This window comes from Osmerus mordax, chromosome 21 (genome assembly GCF_038355195.1).
Source record: "Osmerus mordax isolate fOsmMor3 chromosome 21, fOsmMor3.pri, whole genome shotgun sequence".
Lineage (NCBI taxonomy): Eukaryota > Metazoa > Chordata > Actinopteri > Osmeriformes > Osmeridae > Osmerus > Osmerus mordax.
Genome location: NC_090070.1, coordinates 2,111,667 through 2,134,843, shown reverse-complemented (window position 1 = coordinate 2,134,843; position 23,177 = coordinate 2,111,667). Strand labels below are relative to the sequence as shown.

At 41.1% G+C, this 23,177-nt stretch overlaps 1 protein-coding gene across 2 annotated transcripts in view; it reads right to left on the bottom strand.

The window, feature by feature from the left end:
* nup133 (nucleoporin 133) overlaps positions 1 to 16,978 on the bottom strand; it is a 33,752-nt gene extending 16,774 nt beyond the window's left edge. For both annotated transcript variants that reach the window (XR_010879274.1, XM_067259014.1), the window contains exons 1-7: positions 16,751 to 16,978; positions 16,479 to 16,594; positions 16,283 to 16,386; positions 15,836 to 15,940; positions 13,003 to 13,134; positions 12,566 to 12,736; positions 10,148 to 10,303 (exon numbers count right to left, since the gene is read on the bottom strand). Coding sequence is in view for 1 of the 2 variants with exons in the window: in XM_067259014.1 (XP_067115115.1) it covers positions 10,148 to 10,303; positions 12,566 to 12,736; positions 13,003 to 13,134; positions 15,836 to 15,940; positions 16,283 to 16,386; positions 16,479 to 16,594; positions 16,751 to 16,881 (915 nt within the window). In the remaining variant the exon portion in view is untranslated. The remainder of the gene's footprint in view (positions 1 to 10,147; positions 10,304 to 12,565; positions 12,737 to 13,002; positions 13,135 to 15,835; positions 15,941 to 16,282; positions 16,387 to 16,478; positions 16,595 to 16,750) is intronic.
* Positions 16,979 to 23,177: the final 6,199 nt, after the last annotated feature.

Below are 23,177 nucleotides of genomic sequence, written 5' to 3'. Positions count from 1 at the left end.
TAAACAGAAGAATATTGTTAGTTTGAACAGCACACATTTATCGGTAAGTTCTTCAAAAGTTCATATTTCAGAATTTAATCTAGTTACAAGACAATTTTCTAACCCACCTTCTTTGTGAATGTGAGTTCTATATTCTAACTATCGTCATAAGCATAACCACCGAATAAACAGTATCCATACTGTTCTGGGGCTGTGTGATATCACCAAAATCTCGCATCCTGTAGGTCCTTTCATATCCCAATACAGGCATGCAAACAGGTCAGGGGTAAAAAAGGTGAGAAGGATACGGCGAACCCCCGACCATCTAGGGGGGTCTGGTGGGGCATGCTCCCCCGGAAGGAAATGTATTACATTTTAAAGTTAAACGCATCAATCAGGTGCACTTTGAGACAGGGCTCCAGACAAACTTTTTTTACTAGGAGCACCGTAGCCCCTGACTGAAAATTATAGGAGCTCAAGCAGAAAATTTAGAGGCACACCTTTAAAATCGACCTGCAATGCAATTATTAATGTAACTAGAGAGGGTACAATTTCTGGGGAAATTGTGGGGTGTGCTTACGTCGGTTGCAGATGGGTCATTTTTACAACTGATATACAGCGACGCGCCACACAAGCTTGAGTTTAAATACATTATCTAATGTGACATTATGTACTGTATGCAAGTCTTAGCTATGCCTTAAATGTATGATGCACTTATCAATCAGTCCTCCTAGAAGGGGCGATTTTAGACCCTTTTTAGGGGTGCTCAAGCACCCTAAATTTCATCTCAGCACCCCTAAAAATAATAATACAAAAATAACAATTATTATCGTTTATTATCATTTGATGCTGGTAGTCCTTAGTTTTTTCATTCATGCAATATTTTGCATAATAATACATAAATGAATTAATTGTTATCCAGTGAAATTAGGGATTTATTAGCAAGGGGGTTTAGCACCTTTGCAAGGCACTGTATTCATGTCACATTCTCATTGGGGGCTGAGCACCCCTTAAGGTCTGATCCTAGAATCGCCCCTGTCCTACACCACACTTGCTGAGCAACAGCGCAAACACATGCAGGGATACAGTAGTTAACAACGCTAGTGCTAAATAAGTATTTAGCTGCTCGGCTCCATGACACCGGGTAAGAAGGGGTCGTGAGACAGCTCACCAAAAGAACGAAGGGGAACCCACTTGTCTGGCAGATAAACACATGTTCGTAGGAACCTAGCGAAAAATAGCCTAAACATTCCAAGACTTTTAGCTACAGTACTAATGCTGAGGGCTCGCTGATATGGCTGTCTTACTAGAACGTGGTATCTATGCGTCGTTGCTAACGTGTGCTGACATTGTGTACACCCAATAAATTCCAAATTTGTTGGTCGCTAGTGATGTGTCGATCGTGAACGATTCGTTCATTTTTAACGAATCTTTACAAGGACTTGGGAGTAACGAGTCCTCTCAAAGAGAGGGTACGAGTCTTTGGATCATTTTTCACGTGACCTGCATAGGCTCTGTAGTGGTAGCTAGAGGAAACGAACGATTCGTTCATTTCCCGACTCGGTCTTTCTACGAGTCTTTGGATCATTTTTCACGTGACCTGCATAGGCTCTGTACTGGAGGAAACAAACGGTTCGTTCATTTCCCGACTCGGTCTTTCTACGAGTCTCTGGATCCTTTTTTCAAGTGACCCGCATTGTATTTTTTAGTACAGGAAACGGTTTCCTCATTCCCTTTCGCGTGGCCGCTGTTTTATTAAGACGTGAATGATATTCGCTCAAGTCATCATACTGACTGGTTTTGTTATTTGCACTTTATATTTACACTTACAGTTTAGTGCAGTGTAATTGTTTGCCGTAATAATTAAATGCTAGTGTGATAATAAATGACCAAATCATACAAACTGTCATGATACATTATTTTAATGCAGGAATTTCTTTTAAAATAGTATCTGCTGATGCACATGTCATGCACTAACCTACATGAGAATATGATGCGTGATGCCTCCCCCCTCCCCCCCCCGTTGAAATGAACGAATGACTCGAAAAAAGATTTGTTCATTTTACTGAACAAGATTCAAAGAACCGAATCAGTAAAATGATCCGAACTTCCCATCACTATTGGTCGCACATGCGCGAGTACTTGTAAAAAATGCTTGCACTGTCTCAAAAATTGGTCGCAAAATGCGACCATTTGGTCGCAGTCTGGAGCCCTGCTTTGAGAGCACAATTAATAGCCTAGATCATTGTTTCCCAAAGACTGGGCCTTGTCACGATCTGCATCTCTGCCAGTGGCGATTTCTTAAACAAATAATGGTCAAATATTTACTATTGTGTTAACATTTTAAATGCGTTTGAACACGTTCATATTGAAGACGAGTTCATTCAGAATCAGATACATATATTAGCATTTCGTCTGACTGATTTCCTTCTCATACATTCCAGTAGCGCCACAGTGCATTTCCCTGTTGAAGCTCAGCTTCCATGGACTTCAATGGGGCAGCTTTGAACAGTTTTTTTCAGTGCTTCGAAACTATACGGTCATTGGATATATGCTGCAATTATGTCCCGCCCATGGACGCTCAGCGTCTCTGGGGGTGAATGGAGGAGTGGGTCGGCCTGGACGCTGGGCTTCCGCGTGATGATTGGAGGGTCTGTCGAAAGACTGCGTCTCCTTTTGATTGACAGTAATTTTGTACTATAAAAAGTCACCGAAGCTATTCAAGCTCAGTCCCATCGCGGATTCTGTAAGTGTAGTCGAAAGACAAACTGCTGCAACCTATTTCTTGGTATTTGCTTGGCGAAGTTGCTTGCAAATTTTCATCATACATTTCATACAATTATAGCTACACCACATGCCTTGTTTCAGTTTAACCTAATTCCCACATTTTCCTCGAGTTTAATATTGTTTTGTTGATCGTTCCTTCATTCATTCATATACAGTAGGCTAGGCTAGTGTCGTAGGGGTGAACTAGCCAGTGAACTAGAAAATTAATTTAAAATATATATATTTAGGCCGAAAATGAGCTTCCCCTATTTGAAAGACCAGCAGCCGTCTGCGCCTATTCAAACTCATGTTGTTGCGCTTATTGAGAACTTTGATCGCTATTTTCCAACAGAGAGGTATGCCATTCTGAATGATAAAAGGTAGATGCAAAATCCCTTCGAATTTGAGAGTCCTGAGGCTTTGCTTGAGTTGACGCTTAGACCTGCAGAAGAAACTGAGTTGTTGCAGCTCAGCTGCGATCGCATTGACGCTATGGATCTGTGACCTTATCATTCTGGATAAGCATTTCGTCAGAATATCCTGTTCTCAGTAGGGCCAGTATTTCTATGCTTATTCCTTTCACTACCACGTACATGTGAGAATTGGGATTTTCTGTGCTCACAAAAATGAAGACAAAGCACAGAAACAGACTCAATGCTGCGCCTGATATGCGTGTTGCGCTCTCCTCCTGCATGCACAGACTGAAACGCACAACAAAAACGCAGACAGGCCCACCTATCCCATTAGCAATGTTGAAATGGTACAACATGTTTTGTATAATTTGTAATCTTTTTGTAATTATTACATTTTGTTGCAATATTTCTGGTTCAAATGAATGTTGAAAATAAGAAGAAATGGGCTATATGTTTTTTTATAGCCTACATTTAATGTCCAATTAGGCACTTAATGGATACTTTCTTTAAATATTGCTGGTTCAATTGTTCAGCGAGAAGTGATCACTCAGTCTGAGATAGTTTATTAACAATGGCAGTAGGCCTACAAGTTCTGAAATAACAATAAAATAACAATAAAATATCATCCTTATTGTTCAATAATGGTCAAATCCACCTTAATTTTGTGATTTACGAATAATGTCTATTGGCTTGGGTCGCGAAGGCTTGTGACTTTTAAAATATGGGTCAGTCTGTCTTATGGATAAGACATTTTCGTATAGCATATATCAGTGGCGATTTTAGACCCTTTTTAGGGGTGCTCAACCACTCCTTAATCAACCACTCCTAAATATTTTAGCACCCCTAAAAATAATAATAATTAAAAAGATAAAATATTGTTTATTAGCATTTGATTTTTAATGCTAATTAAAGCATTAAAAATTGGTTCTCACTTCTCCAAACGAACCGGACTTTCAGAGAAAACGAACCATGGTCCGATTGAAACGGACCAAACATGTCAGGTGTGAAAGCACCCTAAATGTAAATGTTATTAAAACCTTAACTGCATAAACATCTAGATCTTTCTTTTACCAAAATGAACAGAATTCTTACATTTTACAATTAATTATACATTCCTATGGCCGACTTTCTTTTATATCATTAAAATATATTGCCTGAAAGAAAAAAGTGGTTCAATGGGCGTAAATAATCAACAATTTATCGAACACATTTTCTTATCGGACCGATAACAATAACACTAAAAAATATAGCTGCAAGCAGCAAATGGGGTGGCCAAGCAGGTCAGATGACCCAGAAGAGACTTTCGACATCTTCAGAACAGTGTTCCGAGTACACGCAGCAAGTTTGGCGTGAATCCATCAAAGATTTGCTGAGATACGAAACAACTTTGTTTGGCGGCTCTGCTGCCGATTTTGATTGGCTGTACCGGACAAACGGTTTCGAAAATCTAAAATCATTGATAGTTTGTGTGAGGATTGCATTGACTATAGCTTGTAGCTTGACTACAGGTAGCTAGCGACTGCGGTGTACATTTACATTTAGTCATTTAGCAGACGCTCTTATCCAGAGCGACTTACAGTAAGTACAGGGACATTCCCCCGAGGCAAGTTGGGTGAAGTGCCTTGCCCAAGGACACAACGTCAGTTGGCATGACCGGGAATCGAACTGGCAACCTTCGGATTACTAGCCCGACTCCCTCACCGCTCAGCCAACTGACTCCCTGAGTCCAAGGTACACCCTGTGTACCTTGCTTCCTTTGCAGTGGCTTTAGGTCTCGCTAAACAGAGAATCAGAGACATGACAAGCTTGTCGGCTTTGGCTGGATTCGAACCTCTGACGTTGCAGTTGCCAGGACACCAACTTATCCTAGTGAGCGATTCTCAGTGCTGCAAATCACAGTTCAGTTACTGGTTTTTCTCCTTGAAGCACAAACATTCGCTTTCCCATCTTTATTGAAACTGCCTTCCATCCAGGGCCGATGCAGCCTGCCTTGACTGGGGGTGCAGTGAACATTTTTGGGGGGTATCATGATTATGGAAGGGGTCGTATTATTTCTTATATTGATCGGCCTACCATTTTTGAGACTGCTCATCGATCCCAGGGTTAATCAAGTGTGGAGCCAGGCCTGATAAAAATTCAAGGATTAGCCCAAACCTAGGACGTACTCTGGGTTTGTTGTGATGCTAGATATGGACTTAAACACAATGCGAGCGGGTGTTTTTTGCCCTTCATTTGAGCGCAGAATAGCTTTTTGAGCTTTATGTCAAATATTTTTTTTTTCCAATTGGTAAAACCTTGTCTAGTAAAGGTGATGTCTTTACCATTTCTGGCTCCAAATTGTCAACAGGGGAAGCAGAAACATGCTAGCTTGGCTGAGTACTCTAACTAAGTTCGAGAGCGATACCAACTTGGGTTGAATGCCAGAGGATCTTGGCTGAAAATGTGCATGGGGTACGTTTGCATGCTCGCCTTCACCTAGTTAAAGGCCATATGGCAGGTTTATTTTTCCAACAAATTTGCGCTATTTGCTTGTTGGTAATAAACATTTAAACTGTTATCCATTGTATTTGATGTTGTTGGGTGTCACAAAACGGAATATAATACGTTGGGGAGACGACTGACCAAAGCCCGCTTAGAGACCATTGAAATCGATTAGAAATAAACACTAGGCTAGTCCCAGAGAATGTCTAATATGGTCTCTGCTAGTACCATCAAAACGTGGGACATCTAATCGGAAATGTGTTTACAACGTCGGGGAAAATATTTAATTGGGGATTTCTAGGTGGGACTAGCAAGTTAGCCCATAGCTAGCATTATGTCTTCTTTCTAAATCTAGATAAGTTTACCGGTAGTACTAGTCTACTTATCTGAACTACAGCTAACGACATGATTGTCCGGGACAAGTGGATTTTTTTTTGTAGGGCAGAGAAATGTATCTGCCCCACTGGACAAGTTTAAACTCAAACAAAATAAAATGCCATGTTACTGTACTTGCACTGGCCAGCTTGCAAATACTGAGGATAGCCTACCAAAGTTGAGTTAGCCAATGTCTTTAGCGAGGCTAGCTAATGTTAGTTTGCTAGCTGTATATAACATTTCACTGGGTTTTGCAGCTGTTTGATTTACTGAAATTATGTTGAAATGTTATGTTCTACTAGCCATTTGCCTAGTTTTGCAAGTCATAGTATTTCCAAGCCCTGATAGTGTAACTGAGAAGACGCAGTAATTCCTCTTTCAAGTAATAAGTCCCCGTTCAAGTGTTGAGCATTAAATTAGCTGCATGGTCTGTAGAGATATTGGGACAAAGCTGCAATACAGTACCTAACAGAAAGTGTTTCATTCTGCAGAAATTGTGTAAATGTTTAATGTTACCTGTTTTTTTATAACACCTCAATTGTTATCATTTTAATATTACAGCTCATCTGCGTTGGTCAAAGGCACCATCTTTACCCGGACGTGACTTTTGTGCATGGAAAAGTGAAACGTAAATGTAGGGCTACTTGTCATAAGGACAAGTGCCTCAAAAATTTAATGTCAGGCCCTGAATGATCACTCTCACTAGATATAAAGAAAACGTTGACTTTCACTCGGTGCTATTCACTGACAGTAAAAGAAAATTGTATATGTGCACTGCTGTTCGTAGACTAGCTCCAGAGATCGTTGCTGCGTTGCTAAATGGTAGCAACTCACCAGGACACTTCAACTCTCCACTCATTCTCCTCGGACCATCCATTTAATTGGCTTTGACGGCCATCAGGTCTCGGCAATTCCTCATTTGCCCTCTCATACACCATCATACACTAGTGGTTTTTGCCACCTCTTCTTCATCCCAGTCAGTCGCCATAGTTCTAGTACTAGGCTGAGGCTTCTCTCCTCCACGACTCCCCAACGTGACGTCATCGCCGATTTGCGCTAATATGCTAATGCTAACACCAAAAATTGGTCTTTAACACCATTTGGCGATATTTTAAATGATATGTCTTGAGTGCTTCATGTACCCATTAATCAACAGTAGTGTTTAACCTGCCATATGGCCTTTAAACTAGGTATACACTGATGTGTATACACTGCTTTCTAGACACGGGATGTCATCACTTTGCCGTAACATAATCAAAATGCATTGTAAGAGATGTAGTTTATGGTAAATCCATGCTGTAAAGCAGCATAGCTTCCGTGGGCCACATAAAATGACGTGGCGGGCCTTGAGTTTGACACATGTGGTCTATATAAAATGACCATATGGAGGCCAATTTCTTATTACAATTAGAACTAGAGGGTAACTAGAGAACAATGGTTGTGCTCGCCAAAGGCTTGAGCACATCCAATTATATAGGCTACTTGACATATAAAAAGTACTTACTTATATTCTATTTTTCACCTTTATCAAGGCTCGAAAGCATATGCTTCCGAAACGTATTCTGTGCGACCTCAAAATACATTTGTGCAAGTGCAGATAATTGTTGTGGTGCAACCTGTTTTAATTTCTCTTTTAACCTTTTAAAAATCCAGTTAAATTTGCCTGAAAACGCCTAAACAGCATACCCAAAGTAAATTGAAAGCTGTTCTTGAACCATTTGGAGTACATGCATGTAAATGGTCTCTTTTAAAAGCTGACACTGAAGTTATTTCCCCTGTTGTCAGGACCCCTGTAAGTCCTACTGGTGTTGAGTAATAGAGGCTTGAACACAAGGATATTGAAAGTTTCTAAGTCCGCCTAGATTTTGTTTTGAGGTGGTAGATATTAGCTGGAAGACAGCATTGGACCACAGCTTGAGGCCTTACCCAATTCAACTCAAAAGTCGAATATAATACCATGAAAATCGAATGTTATACACATGTTTTTCTAAGGGTACATCCAGGCGTTTTCTATAAGTGCCCTTTGGAGACTCCAAAAGGACCCTGGGTAACCATGGCCACATACCCATCATAAAAAGGCTACAACTTTTGAACTCTTTCACCTACAGTCATAGGTTTGGGCTCTAATGAAAGGTGACACTTGGGGCTATCATATCCCATATTCAGATTCACCATTAGTGTTGCTGAAACAGAGTAACTGAAGCATTACAGTGCTTTTTACCTTCTTGAAACTAAACTTTGTGCATATAAGAGTCAAAACAAGTGCTATTGTGGAAAAGCAGTTTATATAAGACACAAACTATTTGCATACTAGGGCTGAATGATTAATTGCATTTGCGATTATATCGCAATGTGACAAAGTAGATTTTGTAATCGCAAAGGCTGCGAAACCTTGTACGGCGGTTGCGTTGCAAAAATGCCGAACATCACAAATCAGCCTAATACCAACCGACGGGGCACACTGACTGAAATATTTGAAAGCCTTACTCCTTATCCACGTACTTCTAAACGACACTTGGAAATGACACGAGCAATAACCGAGTTCATCTACAAAGACATGATGCCCCTCAATACGGTGACCAGGCCTGGGTTCACGGCTTTGATTAAAACAATGGATAGGCGTCTTACGGTGCATTTTATTACTGAAGACTTCGACCTCAATGCTCGCTGCCTTCAAACTTCCTACTTCCCAGACAACCACACAGGGGAAAATATCGCAGCTGGCCTGAGGGGCTTGCCAGCTGTGATCTCCTCGAAAAGAACCTTGTCTGCATTACGACAGACAACGCGGCAAATATGGTCCAGTGTTTTGGGCACAGATTACATCTTGCCATTGGTAAGTTTGTGTTTGTGTGTGTGAGAGAGTGAAACACTGTTTTCAGAGTGATAGAGACAACGTAAGTGTTTGTAATGGTGATAGCGTTGCCCTTGTATCAAACAACTTAAATTGTATGAATTACACTTTTCATGTATTTATTTTTCAAGAAAATGCGCTCAAGGATGACAGTGTCATCATCAGTGTCGAGAGCAATAGGGCTGTCCAAGCTGGTGGGGCACTTCTCCCACAGTTGGAAGAAGAAAGCAGCAATGACTGAGGCACAGAGGGAGCTCAAACTTCCTGAGCACACCCTCATAACTGAGTGCCCAACAAGATGGGGATCCAAAGAAAAAATGGTCGCCAGGGTGCTAGAACAGGCCAAAGCCATATCCCATGTGTTGTCAGGTGACCGACATGCACTGGTTGTAGTCCTTTATCACTGGCGTAACTGGGATGTCTTTCAGTACCCAGTGCTGATCTGCATCTTTGACCCTCCTCTGCACCGTGTCCTGTGCATTTGCCGTGTGGAGCGTTGAACACAGGAAGACATCCCTTGTGTCTCGCCACTGGACAAAGTGGAGGGAGTCGTTCCTGATCCAGCGAATACTGCCACGGGGAGATTTTGTATCCAAACTGTTCACTTTTGTTTTCGGGAATCCAATTCTGTTTGTGCGGATGGTTCCGCATGCCCAGATCCTCTTCTGAAGGATCTGGGCCTTAAAGACCACTGAAGACCACTTTTATGTGAACAAGTTGTTTCTTCCGTCGGCTAACTTGCATAATGAAACAAAGGATAATGGCTATTTATGAATGTAAAACATTGTATTTGGACGAACTACTTGACATGGTTAGATACTTTGGACCCTTGGGAATGTACAGAGATCAAGTTTTGATGGGTTGTTTGCATACCTGGACAACACTGAACCTTTGAGGGTAAGTAGAGACGTTTGGCTTTGGCATTGTCTACAAATTGGTGACTGGACAAAGACGTTGACTATACTTGTTGTTGTGACTCGATCTTGAAATGGTTTACATATCTACAAGCACAAGAATTGTAGCTTTCCAATGATGTACAACATGTGTAGCAGTCTAAAAAATATATTTGTTAAAAGTGAGTGCGCAGTAACTGGGGGAGGAGGGGGCAGCGGATCATGGTCAGGTTAATATTTCGTTACGACAAATATTGCCGTAACGAAGGGGGTTTGTGCAACAAAGATAGGTCATAATATGAAACGATAAATGTTTTTCTATTGTCACACAATATATATCGTCATATCGCCCAGCCCTAGAATGTCATACTAGTAGTATCACCTACCCAAACGGAATCTCTGATACTCTCTGTAAGGGCAGGATTGGTGTTCCAGCTCAGGACCTGCACCTCAGAGCTCTCCTCCATCTCCCACTTATTCAGTCTGGAGGAAGTGAGGGTGTACAGGACAGCCTTGTCCCCCACCCACAGCACACTGTGGAGCTAAGGAGGAGGAAGGTAGGGTGGGTTAGCTCACTTTTCATTTGGTTAGGGCCCCACGTTTTCCAATCCGTGCAAGCAGGACATAATTTCAAGGATTGGTGTTTTACTAAAATGTTGCACAGTGCAACTTCACACATGTAGATGGATGTGTCCTCAAACCCAACAAACTCCTCTTACCAATCTCAAATATATAAGTATGTCACCAGATTTCAGGACAACCAGGGCTGCGTTTCCCGATAACGATGGATCGTAGCAATGATAGGACAATAACAAAACCATCTATATTTCTTACGTGCGTTTCCCAAACATTTCGGAAGGAGTAGGCTAATCTATGCGATTTCAAGAGCTACGAATTTTCAAGAGATACTTTAGCTACGGTGTCTTTGGGAACGGCCCGTAAAACTAAGATTCGTCGTACGATGGATTCTACAATCAATTTAGGCTTAATACGCTTTCGGGAAACGCAGCCCTGGTCTACAAGAAAACGTTATATCTGATTTTAACTGTATCAAAATGAAGTTCCAAGCACAAACCAGATGGTCAGGTATTTATATAAATGTCCTATATTATATGTGAGGAAGTAGTCTGAGTTTTTTTTAGCCAATAAGAGCTAGGCGGAAATTGAACAGATTCACTTTTAATAAATGTATGTGCTGGTTTGAGAACAGGAGCATAAATCTGATCAAGAGTAAAAATGTATCATGCATCGTTAAAATGGCACAAGCACCTTTGATTCAACGTTACCTATAAGCAGTCTAATTCAACTGAATGTGTATTTTGAATAGTGGTGGGCCGTTATCAGCGTTAACGCCGCCGGACTCTTATCGGCGATAAAAAAAATATCGCCGCTAATCTATTCTCAAAGTTGGGTTGGGAGTCTATACTATGCAAGCTATGATTACTTTCACCTTGATATTTTAGCGCGGATGTATACCTAGCCGAATTGTACTGTAGGGAACGAGAACGAGAACGAGTCTTCGAACCTGTGTGTATGCCTCGTGTATGAAATTATCACATCAAACGTGACGTGCTAACATGGATGCAGCTATGAAGCCGCCTGGTTTGCTTCAGGGAAAACGTATTTTTAAGAAGCTTCCCAATGGAAACCTCGACAAGACTAAGGTTGTTTGTACCTTGTGCTATGAGAAATTAGTTGACTGTAGGAGTTCTTCCAGTTTCAAATACCACCTAAACGCAAACCATCCCTTAGCTAATGCGGAAGATGCTAGGCCAAAGCACTGATGTAGCGCAGGGGAAGAGTCGTCGTCAAACTACGATGTTTGAGTGCAACCGAGGCAAGCCCGTCAGCACAGCTCTATCGCTAACTAATCTAATAAACAGTTAATAAACAGCAAATGTTTACTCCTCGACAGGTCTGCAAACGCCTTTGTAAACCGAGATTTGTTAAAACGTTTGTTAGGTTTGTTTGTTTACAAACAAATCGTGGAGACAAAGCGTTTGCTGACCTGTCGAGGAGTAAACATTTGGTTTCTTATATACTACAACAACACGTGGGAAGATCACAAATCAAACACGTCAAATCTGGAGCAGACGCCATGTTGTCAGAGCAATCAGCTGCACTTGCACTGGTGACGTCACTACACCTCCAAGGCAACATATCAACAACATCAATTCGTCTTCTGTCTGCTTCAGATACTTCTTTAAAACGGGAAGCGATTGCGGGGCGTTTGCAGACCTGTGCAGAAACCATATTTGGTTGTTTTAGGTTTTTTTGGGGCAATTTAGGCTACTTTGTTGCCGAGCAGACCATTTATGTACCTCTGCGAACTTTCAGGAGGTATATAAACGGTATTATTAACTTTTGTCTTCTGGACCAATAGGAACAGCGTCCAATTATTACACTAGTATATAAGAAACACAAGTACATCTTATTGAACATAATTTATTTTCATCACGAATTATCATAGTAGAACAGCTTTCTCAAGCAGTTTGTGATGCATTTTGGAAACAGGAGATGAGCTCCTGGTCTAATGCGCCACCTGGCTTGAGAAACCCGTTCTCAAAGACTTACTTTTAGTCATTATTTGGGTAGCACAAATATTCTGAATGCATTCGGCAGAATTCAAATGAGCCTCTTTAATCTAGATTAATGTAGATTAACGCCAAAATCACAGTGAGATTAAAAAAATTAATCTATGCCCACCACTCATTTTGAATTTATGCTAATGACTAACATATTCCGGAAAAATACAACCTGTCAAAGAACCAAAAGGTCCAAGGCATATCTGTGACACTGCTTACTGTATCATTCGTGGGAGGGGCAAGAATGCCAAACAGGCTGGAGACTCTGCGTCCGATCCCAGACAACATCCCATGACCGGGTTGGAATGCCCTCTGATGGAGCTTTCCTGATGAGTCTGTCCAAAGACGCATCAGCTGTCCTTGGAACGATGAAGCTACAAAACTGCAACCCTGAGAGAAAGGTCATGTTTTGTCAACCAACTGATACATCTCGTACTCTAGTAGTGTGTGGACCCTTGCACTAAAACTGTTTACTTTGCACACTGTTTAGCATTGGCACAATAAATCTACAAGGCAGGTCCTTGATTGCTAATGTGAAAGACTTAACGATGCTAGGATTTATGAAGTTATGTAGATGGTGTACAGCCAACATTAGATAGTACAGGTATGCTATTTGGTAACACAAATGAAGAAATTGGTCCACAGTACAACCTTACCTTAACAGCAATGACAAAGTTGCTCAGGTTTTCTCCCATGTCCACTACAGTCTCTATGTAGTTTCCCTCGTGGGCCAAGCTAGGCCAAAACCTGGCTGTTCCCTCTGGTGCTACTGCCAAGACCATAATGGACTGCAAAGCCCAAAATGAAACAACCAACATTACATTAGAGGCAGGTTAGGTCATTTTTGCAAACTTAGCAATTTTGGCGAACATAGCAATTTTGGCTTGAGTTTGAAAGTAATCAACACATATACAGGGTTTTTCTTGGGTCAAAATGGGTCTTCGGTGTGCCAAAAAAGAAAATATATATATTCTTTTTTTTCTAATCAATGTATTTATTCTCAAGTGTTTTGCATCTTAGGTGTTTTGTTTAACTTGATTTAAATTTGCAAGAACTATAGACATATACAATAACAGGCTTAAATTAACTGACAACATAAGTTATACGACTTACAGTTCTCAAGGACGCACACACGCAATCTCAATTGCGGTGTGAAGCGCGTGTCCGTGCAATTCTCTGACATGCACTCTAACAATCACTGCTGATAGACGGCCTAAAATTTTGTACAGCCAGATTTCTGATACTGTGGCGGCAGAAATGTATCCATAGAGGAAACACTGCACTATATATTATCATTCCAGGTTAAGAATACCAATGGAGGCTGCGTTTGAAATCGTTAATCAAACTTTTGGCAGCATTTTGAGTGGAAATTTCATTTGCATTTGTACAGGTGTATTCGTGCACGTCGGGCTGACCCTCGGAGCGGAACGACAGTTTAGTGGCCACTCTGGTGATTGGTGATTCGGCCTTTGTCAATTACGCCCCAAAACTATGGAACAAATTACCCATAAATATTAGGCAAGCAAACACGCTAGACATTTTTTTAAAACAGCTTAAAACCTACCTTTTTACCGAAGCATTTAAGTAATTTTATCTCAAGGGTTTTACTACTTTTATTAGTTATATTATTGTTCTTATAGATTTTCTATTTTAATTATTACTTTTATCACTTGTATTATTGTTTTTATGTAAAGCACCTTGGAGCTACAATTCTTGTATGAAATGTGCTATATAAATAAAGTCTTACTTACTCTGTCCATTTGCTTGCGCACCTCACAGTTGCGTATTGATCAGACAAGAAGACCGCTTATCAACTCGATTAATATTGATCAAAACAGAACGAGGGTGTCGGCTGTAGCCTACTTGAAACATACTATTGAGAACATATTTGCTGACATGCATTGCACGCATTTTCTTTTCTTCATCGCAGACTCTTTTTTTTGCCTTTGGCGCTCGGGATTTGTCATTGGTGCTCGGGAAAACGGCTTTGGCGCGCTCCAACATTTTCTCTATGCAGGAAAAACCCTTCATATATCAAATATCCCAACCCCTCCCTTCAAAGTTCACACACGAACACGCGTCAGTTGCACAGTGCACGCCAGTGCCGTCCTATAATTGCAATCGGTCCGAATGCCGCTCAAACATTGAATTCAGTCCGAACGCACTGGTTATAGCGCCCGATCACAAAATAAGTCATTTAAGGTTACCTTTCCTATAAAACAGGTATATAGCTTGCTCTTTTATTAAACAAACTAAATGGCCTTATGTTATTTATTTTATTTACACGACGGCATGTCATTTCTGTCTCTACATGGTCGCCGTCAACCCACCGCCCCCTGAGCTGTGAACCTAGGGGAAACACTGCACATATAACAGATTTATTTAATTTTACTGTCAGAGCATTTGATTTATTGATTGCTATCAGGATGTGATGTTTGGTAAATATGACAAAAATGCTTCTCAAAAACACCCCTTGACAAGTAATGTCAAGGGGTGTTATTTTCCACGCTCTGCCATGCCTTATCATAAGCTTGGTGCTCTGCATTATTAGGGCTGTCCCCACTCAGTCGACTAGTCGATTTTCTGGTCAATAAGCTCTTGGTCGACTAAGATTTTTTTAGTCGAGCTGCCGTATGGCAGTGTGAAATCTGATTCCCGCTTGTGTCACTATTGCTGAATTTAAAAAAAAATTCTACTGAAATTGTAGATTATATTATTTAAGACAAATAAAGCAACTCAAAAAATATATAAATTTAAAAGAAAAGGTGTTACTGTTTTCCTTTTCGTTAATCTGCACTTTGATTTGTTTTTTTGCACACGGCACAAGCACAATTGGCTGCCGAACTACAAACTCTGCCATAGCCTACTTTGTCGGTGTTATTAGTCAAAATGGCAAAGAAATCTGTGGTATGGCAGCATTTCATTAAAGTATATTTACATTTACAAAGTACCGGGTGACTCGAAAAACGTTGAATGCATACTCCAACAACGGTTTATTTTTCATAGTTCAACGTTGAATATGAAGTAGCCTACCACCTGAAAAACGTAAGTTGGCCTAGGCCTACTTCGCTCATGCTAACGTATGTATTTCTTTCATATTAACTCTTAAAACAGTGAGGTAAAACATCACACAAAAGGGTTTGATGAAAAACATTGTTACATTTATAAATGTATAAATATATTTAAAAAAATCTAATTTCGATTAGTCGATTTTCAGAAGTGTTTAGTCGAGTCTTGGTCGACCAAAGAAAGTCGGGGACAGCCCTATGCATTATGTTAGCAGCTAGCTACATTTGTTAGCTTCCTAATGTGCACAGCCTATTTTACATTAGACAGAAATGTTTCGATGGCAACATGAGTTCCTTCTATCCGGCCAGAAATAGCTACTCAATAAATGTATCTGAATTTCCCAACGTATATAACAGGTGAATGTCTTTTTACAGACATAATAAAATAGGCATGGGTGAAGAAGCATGGTGAACTACCCACCTGAACTGTTGCTGACTCCAATGGGCAAGGAGATACAATCGCAATGAGATTAGCATTGTAGGCGAACTCACTGGTGGGCAACTGGACATCCTTACACACGGACAACTATGGTATAACAAGTATAACAAAGACAGGCCCCATATTTGTCAACAATTGAACTAAATATGCAAGATTTGTCTAGTTAGTACAGTTTAATACATATGAACTATAGCTGCATTCAAAGTCAAAGGGGTAGGGTTATACTGTTCAATGTTGAGTGTGGTAATACATCCATAGACTGAAGATGGGGGGGGGGGGGTAGAACAGAGAGCTTTACTATTCTGAACAACACTTCCCCATATACTTTGATCCAATTCTAATATCATATACTATATAATATTTCCTAAAATCTTCATTAAACATTTAAATACAGACCACTACAAGGTCAGCCATAATCACAATGTTTACCTTGGCCACAGCCGTCTGGCAGATCTTCCATATGATCAGTCTCTCTCCACATACCATCCAAGCCCAACCACTTTCATCCACCTTCACTGAAATGTGGTCGTCGGCTAGTGGTACCAAAACAACACATGAACCAGTTAGCTCACAACTCAAACAAATGGCTTCCATGTGTTGCTTCATGCCGTCAAAATGAGCCTACCTTCGGCCATGGTCAGAGCTTCCATGACTTTGACAGGTAAGGAGGAACCGAAAGTTTGGACATCGAAGTGGACCGACTCTGCGGTTGAATAGCTCTGTACGCGCGTGGGAGTTGACCTACAATTACATAAAGAATGTAAGTGAGTCCATTAAGAAATACATACAACTGTAGAAACTAATGATCTAAACTTAAGACAAATTCTAATGTTAAATTTACATAAGGTAACTCATGGTAAAAAATACAAATAGATGCGGGTACAACGATGCACACACCTTGAAGCAAGCGAAGTCCTGCGAGGGGAAAAAAGTAAACCCGTTGGTGTAGTGCTAGCGAGACTCCTTCTACCAGTTATCCTTGACGATTGCCTACGGGACCCACCAGGGGTGGCACGAGGCGTAAACATGGTAGATCGTCTTGTCGTTCTCAAATTAAAAACAGTTGCTAATCGGAGAAAACCCTGCCTCCAAACTAGACATCGACAGCTATTTCAGCGCGCGATACAAATCTCGGTCGCATGAAGAATGCGTCATCAACAATCGCAAGTGTTGTTCTTTGCAGTTTTTAGGGTAGCTGGCAGAGCGGAAAGGTGCATTACCTCCACCTACTGGAGATCCAGTTAAATTAACTTGAAACAGATAACAGTTTAGATTTACATTTAGTCATTTAGCAGACGCTCTTATCCAGAGCGACTTACAGTAAGTACAGGGACATTCTCCCCGAGGCAAGTAGAGTGAAGTGGCTTGCCCAAGGACACAACGTCAATTGACACGGCCAGTAATCGAACCTGCAACCTTCTGATTACTAGTCCGATTCCCTAACCGCCTTAAGGCCGATTTATACTTCTCCGTTTTTACGGAGACGGACACAGGGAACGTCCTTTCCGACGAGGAATTCCCTCTCCGTGCCCTCTCCGAGCCCCTCGGAGAGCTCTACGTGCACTTCCTGATTTTCCTGACTATCTGTCCGTCCGTCTGTCATTTTACGGATACCCCTTGGCTGTGATTGGTCCGTATTAAAGGCTTATATATGCTTCGAAAAACGGACACATGGGAACGCCCTCTTCTCCGAGGAACGCCCTCTACGAGCTCTCCGTCAGCCCTCGGAGAGCCCCGGAGAGCTCGACGTGCACCTCCTGAATTTTCTAACTATCCGTCGTTAGCGACGGAGAGTTACGGAGACCCCCTTGGCTGTGATTGGTCAGTATTAAGAATCGCTTGCGTCAGGGGCGGGGGCGGGGTTGCCGGGATAAACAGGACGAACAGAATCCTTTGACCGCCATTGCTGTAAGTTTTCACAATTCATAGTTCAGCTAAACAGTACATGTAAATCAGCATCTGAATTAAAATGTGACGAGAAATGGGCAGTGTAGTTGCTGAAAATGTGCGTATTTTATTGATGAAACGGCTAATTTGTAAATTTGCTCCGACTTCTCGATAACCTAGGATCAATCCGTCTGTCCGTAACGGAGTCGGACTCCGTGACTCCGTTACGGACAGACGGACGTACGGAGTCGGACGGATTGGTTGAATTTATAGTACTCCGAAGGCTGTGGGTGCTGAAAACAATTCAACCCCTGAAGAGTAGGTGGCGCAACGGTTTTTTGTAAGTCGTCGTCGAGTGTTTATTTACCTATCTAGGTTATCGAGACATCATGTACCCCCTCAACCTGCACGTACACCCCCCCAGACGCAATGAGGACGCACGATATGCACCTATCTCTACCAGAAATTACCATTGGACAGTCTCGCTTGCTCGAAATACAAAACCCCCGATTTCCGGGAGATTGTAGAGCATTTGCGGGCGTCAGGGAGCCGCTATTGAAATGCGGGAGACTCCCGGACCTTCCGGGAGACTTGGGATGTCTGCCTTTCTTAAACTTTTCTCACGACTCGGAACGTACCGCTACGTAACTACACTGAGGTGATTGAACCAGCACACTGCCTGGTCACTCGCCCTGTTTCTTGAGTTGTATTGGGTACTTGTCACTCGCGCTGTGTTTATTGAGTGAATTTTGACTAGATGGCAGTCAGTGTAATACTGTGTGTGATATTCCCTGCCATAAAGTCAACATTTCTGTGTATCGCCAACCTGTTACTGAATGAATATGGTAAATATATTGTAATATTTACGATTACAGGTAAGAACGATATATAAATGTATCGACCCCCCCGACCTGTGGTTTTTACCTCTTTTGGGGGGGTCAGACCCCCCCAAACCCCCCGTAATTCGCACACTGGTCCTACTAAGTAATGACATTAACTATTAAGCAAGGGATCACAGTTAGGCTACTTGTAACTAGGGATGCACCGATACAATTTTTTAAGGACCGAGTACGAGTACCGATATATTTCTTCTGGTACTCGCCGATACCGATACCATTTATGAATATATATATTATTATTATATTTAATTTTTTGGGGGTGATGTGGCAGTTTGCCAAGCACAACACAGTGAGAATAATGAATGTAGGACAGCTTCTTTATTATTACTCGAATTAAAAAAGTATTATTTTGATGTGCTTATCACAAATTGAAAGCATGAAAATGTCAGTGTCCAATAACCTTCAAAGGGCATAATTACCATTACAAAGGCTGGTGGGATCAGCCAATAGGAGACCGACTACGCTTGTCAACAGACTTTTATTAGCTAGGCTATAGTTACGGTTGGTCTTCTGCAGTAGGCTAATACCGCACTACGTTTTCTTTTTATCCTCGCAATCTTCAATTTAGTGAAATGGTGTGTTCATGATAAAAGTAAGATGTTTGGTTGTTGTTCTTAGTCCTGTAAAGTTTATAAATAGTGTATGTAGCGGTTGGACCAGCGCTGTTGAATGTTTAGTTTAGTTTTAGACAGTGGTCGGATTTTATTAATATAGCTAATGTTAATAGACCGTATAATATTTGTTTAATTATGATGGCATTGGTAACATATTATTTGTTGTATGTTCTGTAATATGCTGTGTCGGGAGTGTGATGGGTCCGTGTACCTTGTGGCCATTGGTTTTTCTATTTTTCAACCCGTGTTGACAAACGTAAAATTGGGCCGTAATATAGAGGTGAAGTTAGTTTCATATTAGACATTCGACATTCGTCTCACATTCGGAATACGCTACTTTGCAGCGTCGCGTTAGGGACCGGGGGAAAACTACCCATACAATTAAGAAGAATTGTGACTTTTATAATATTTTTATGAATATAAAACCTCAAACGAACAGCAGAGTATTCCAACAATGTCTGGCCTACTTCCACACCCTGTACTTTTTCAATAAAGTTTTTTTTTAAAAGATAGAAAATCGCTAATCTCTGAAAATAGCGTGAAATAGTCACTAATCTCAATAACTTTTTCAAACTTGCGTCAAATCTCAATTATACACCAGATTATTCTAATAATGTCTGGTATACTTCCACACCCTTTACATTTTCAATAAAGTAAAAAAACAAACATAGATAATCGCTAATCTCTGAAAATAGCACGAAATCCTCACTGATCTCAAAAACCTTTTCAGATTTGTGTCTAAAAATCTCAATTATACACCAGATTATTCGAATAATGTCTGGTATACTTCCACACCCTTTACATTTTCAATCATCTTTTTAAAAGAATGATAGGAAATCGCTAATCACCGAAAATAGCATGAAATCCTCACTAATCTCAATAACTTTTTCAGATTTGTGTCAAAAAATCTCAAATATATACCAGATTATTCTAATAATATCTGGCCTACTTCCACACCCTTTACATTTTCAATAAAGGTTTTAACAACATTCAAATCAATCGCTAATCTCTGAAAATAGCATGAAATCTTCACTAATCTCAATAACTTTTTCAGACTTGTGTCAAAAAATCTCAAATATATACCAGGTTATTCTAATAATGTCTGACCTACTTCCACACCCTTTACTTTTTCAATAGAGTAAAAAAAAGAAAATGATAGAAAATTGCAAATTGTGTGTAATCTTCGGGTGTTTTGCTCGAGCTTATTCAGACAACAGTTTATTGCTGCGCTTTTGAGCACCGCGTGCATATTTTCTTTTACTCATGTCTCTACCGTCATCTAGCAGAATGTAGCCTAATGATTAGCATTTTTTAAATGTGCGCGTTCAATAGGCGTAATGGCCCAAAAGGCACGTAAGATACGCAAAAGCCATTGTTGCCAGATTCAGGGATTTTGAGACTATTTAGCCTATTTAGATCTGTTCCGTTGCCTACATTACGGAATTCCTTTACCTGGCAGTTGAAACTTGGGGCTCTAAATGAGCGCCCTCAAAGTGTTTTTTTTAAATATATTTTTTTTAATATAGGCCTAGTCTGTTTTTTTATATGCAGGGCGGGGCCCTTAGGGCGTGGGGGCCCCCCGCCTTGCGGGGGCTGCGGGGGCTTCCCAGCCGCCACTGAATATGTGTTTGAGTTACTAAAATGACAAAACGATATTACGGACCGAGGTGAAGTTAGTTTCATATTCGACATTTGTCTCACATTCGGAATACGCTACTTTGCAGCGTTGCGTTAGGGACCGGGTGAAAACTACCCATACAATTAAGAACATTTTTTACTTTTATAATATTTTTACGAATATAAAACTTCAGACGAACAGCAGAGTATTCCAACAATGTCTGGCCTACTTCCACACCCTGTACTTTTTCAATAAAGTTTTTTAAAAAAAGGATAGAAAATCACTATTCTCGGAAAATAGCATGAAATACTCACTGATCTCAATAACCTTTTTAAACTTGCGTCAAAAAACTCAAATATATACCATATTATTCTAATAATGTCTGACCTACTTCCACACCCTTTACTTTTTCAATAAGGTAAAAAAAAAATTGGAGATAATCACTAATCTCTGAAAATAGCATGAAATCCTCACTGATCTCAATAATTGTTTCAAACTTGTGTCAAAGAATCTCAAATATATACCAGATTATTCTAATAATGTCTGACCTACTTCCACATCCTTTACATTTTTAATAAAGCTTTTACAAAAATGATAGAAAATCGCTAATCTCTGAAAATAGCATGAAATACTCACTAATCTCAATAACGTTTTCAAACATGCGTCAAAAAATCTAAATTATGCACCAGATTATTCTAATAATGTCTGGTATACTTCCACACCCTTTACATTTTCAATAAAGTTTTTTTTTTCAATGATAGAAGATCGCTAATCTCTGAAAATAGCATGAAATCCTCGCTAATCTCAATACATTTTACAAACTTGTGTCTAAAAATCTCAAATGTATACCAGATTATTCTAATAATGTCTGACCTACTTCCACACCCTTTTCTTTTTCAATAAAGTAAAAAAAAACATAGATAATCGCAAATCTCTGAAAATAGCATGAAATCCTCACTAATCTCCATAATTTTTCAAACTTGTGTCAAAAAATCTCAAATATACACCAGATTATTCTAATAATGTCTGGTATGCTTCCACACCCTTTACATTTTCAATCATCTTTTCAACCCACCTCCCCCACCCCCTCCCTCCACTCTGACAGCAGACGACTTCTCCTCCTTCTTTGAGAAAAAAAGTCGCCGACATTAGCAGTCGGTTCCCTAAACCCACCTTTCGTACCCTCTCACCCTCCATGACTGACCCAACTAAATGTCTAAACTCTTTTTCTCCCCTGTCTGAGGCAGAGATCTCTGACCTCATTCTCTCTCATCGCCCCACCTCCTGTCCCCTTGATCCTATCCCCTCCCCTCTCTTTCAAACCATCTCCCCCTCCATCATAACTTTTCTTTTCCATGTCCTAAACTCCTCTCTTACCTCTGGCACCTTCCCCTCTGCCTTCAAACAGGCTAGAGTTACCCCTCTACTCAAAAAACCCTCCCTTAACCCTGCCGTCCTCCAGAACTACAGACCGGTATCACAGTTACCCTTCCTTTCAAAAACAATTGAACGTGCTGTATCTAACCAACTGTCTAACTTTCTCTCTCAGAACAACCTGCTTGACGCCAACCAATCAGGCTTCAAGACTGGCCACTCCACAGAGACTGCCCTCCTTTCAGTCACCACTGCCCTCCAGTCTGCCAGAGCGGCATCCAGGTCATCCGTCATCATTCTGCTGGACCTTTCTGCAGCGTTTGATACGGTTAACCACCAGATCCTGCTCGCCAGACTTTCTGAGATGGGCATCACTGGCACTGCACTCCAGTGGATCTCATCCTACCTGTCGGGAAGATCCTACAAGGTTTCCTGGGGAGGCAAACTGTCAGGACCTCGCCAGCTCTCCACTGGTGTCACACAGGGCTCCGTCCTTGGACCCCTCCTCTTCTCTCTGTACACCACCTCACTTGGACCAATCATCACCTCCCATGGCTTCTCCTACCACTGCTACGCTGACGACACGCAGCTGTACCTGTCATTCCCCCCGACCGATCCGGGGATCTCAGCTAGGATTGAGGCCTGCCTCACAGACATCTCCGCCTGGATGACCGAGCACCACCTCCAGCTGAACCTCGCCAAAACAGAACTTCTCATCATCCCGGCTAAACCCTCCATCTCCCACGATCTCTCAATCACCCTGGGATCTGCGACGGTGACCCCTTCATCCTCTGCCAGGAACCTTGGGGTTACCATGGACGATGAGCTCTCCCTCACGGCCCACATTGCTGCGGTCTCCCGGTCGTGTAGATTCACCCTCTACAACATCCGGAAGATCAGGAGATACTTGTCTGAGCACTCCACCCAGCTGC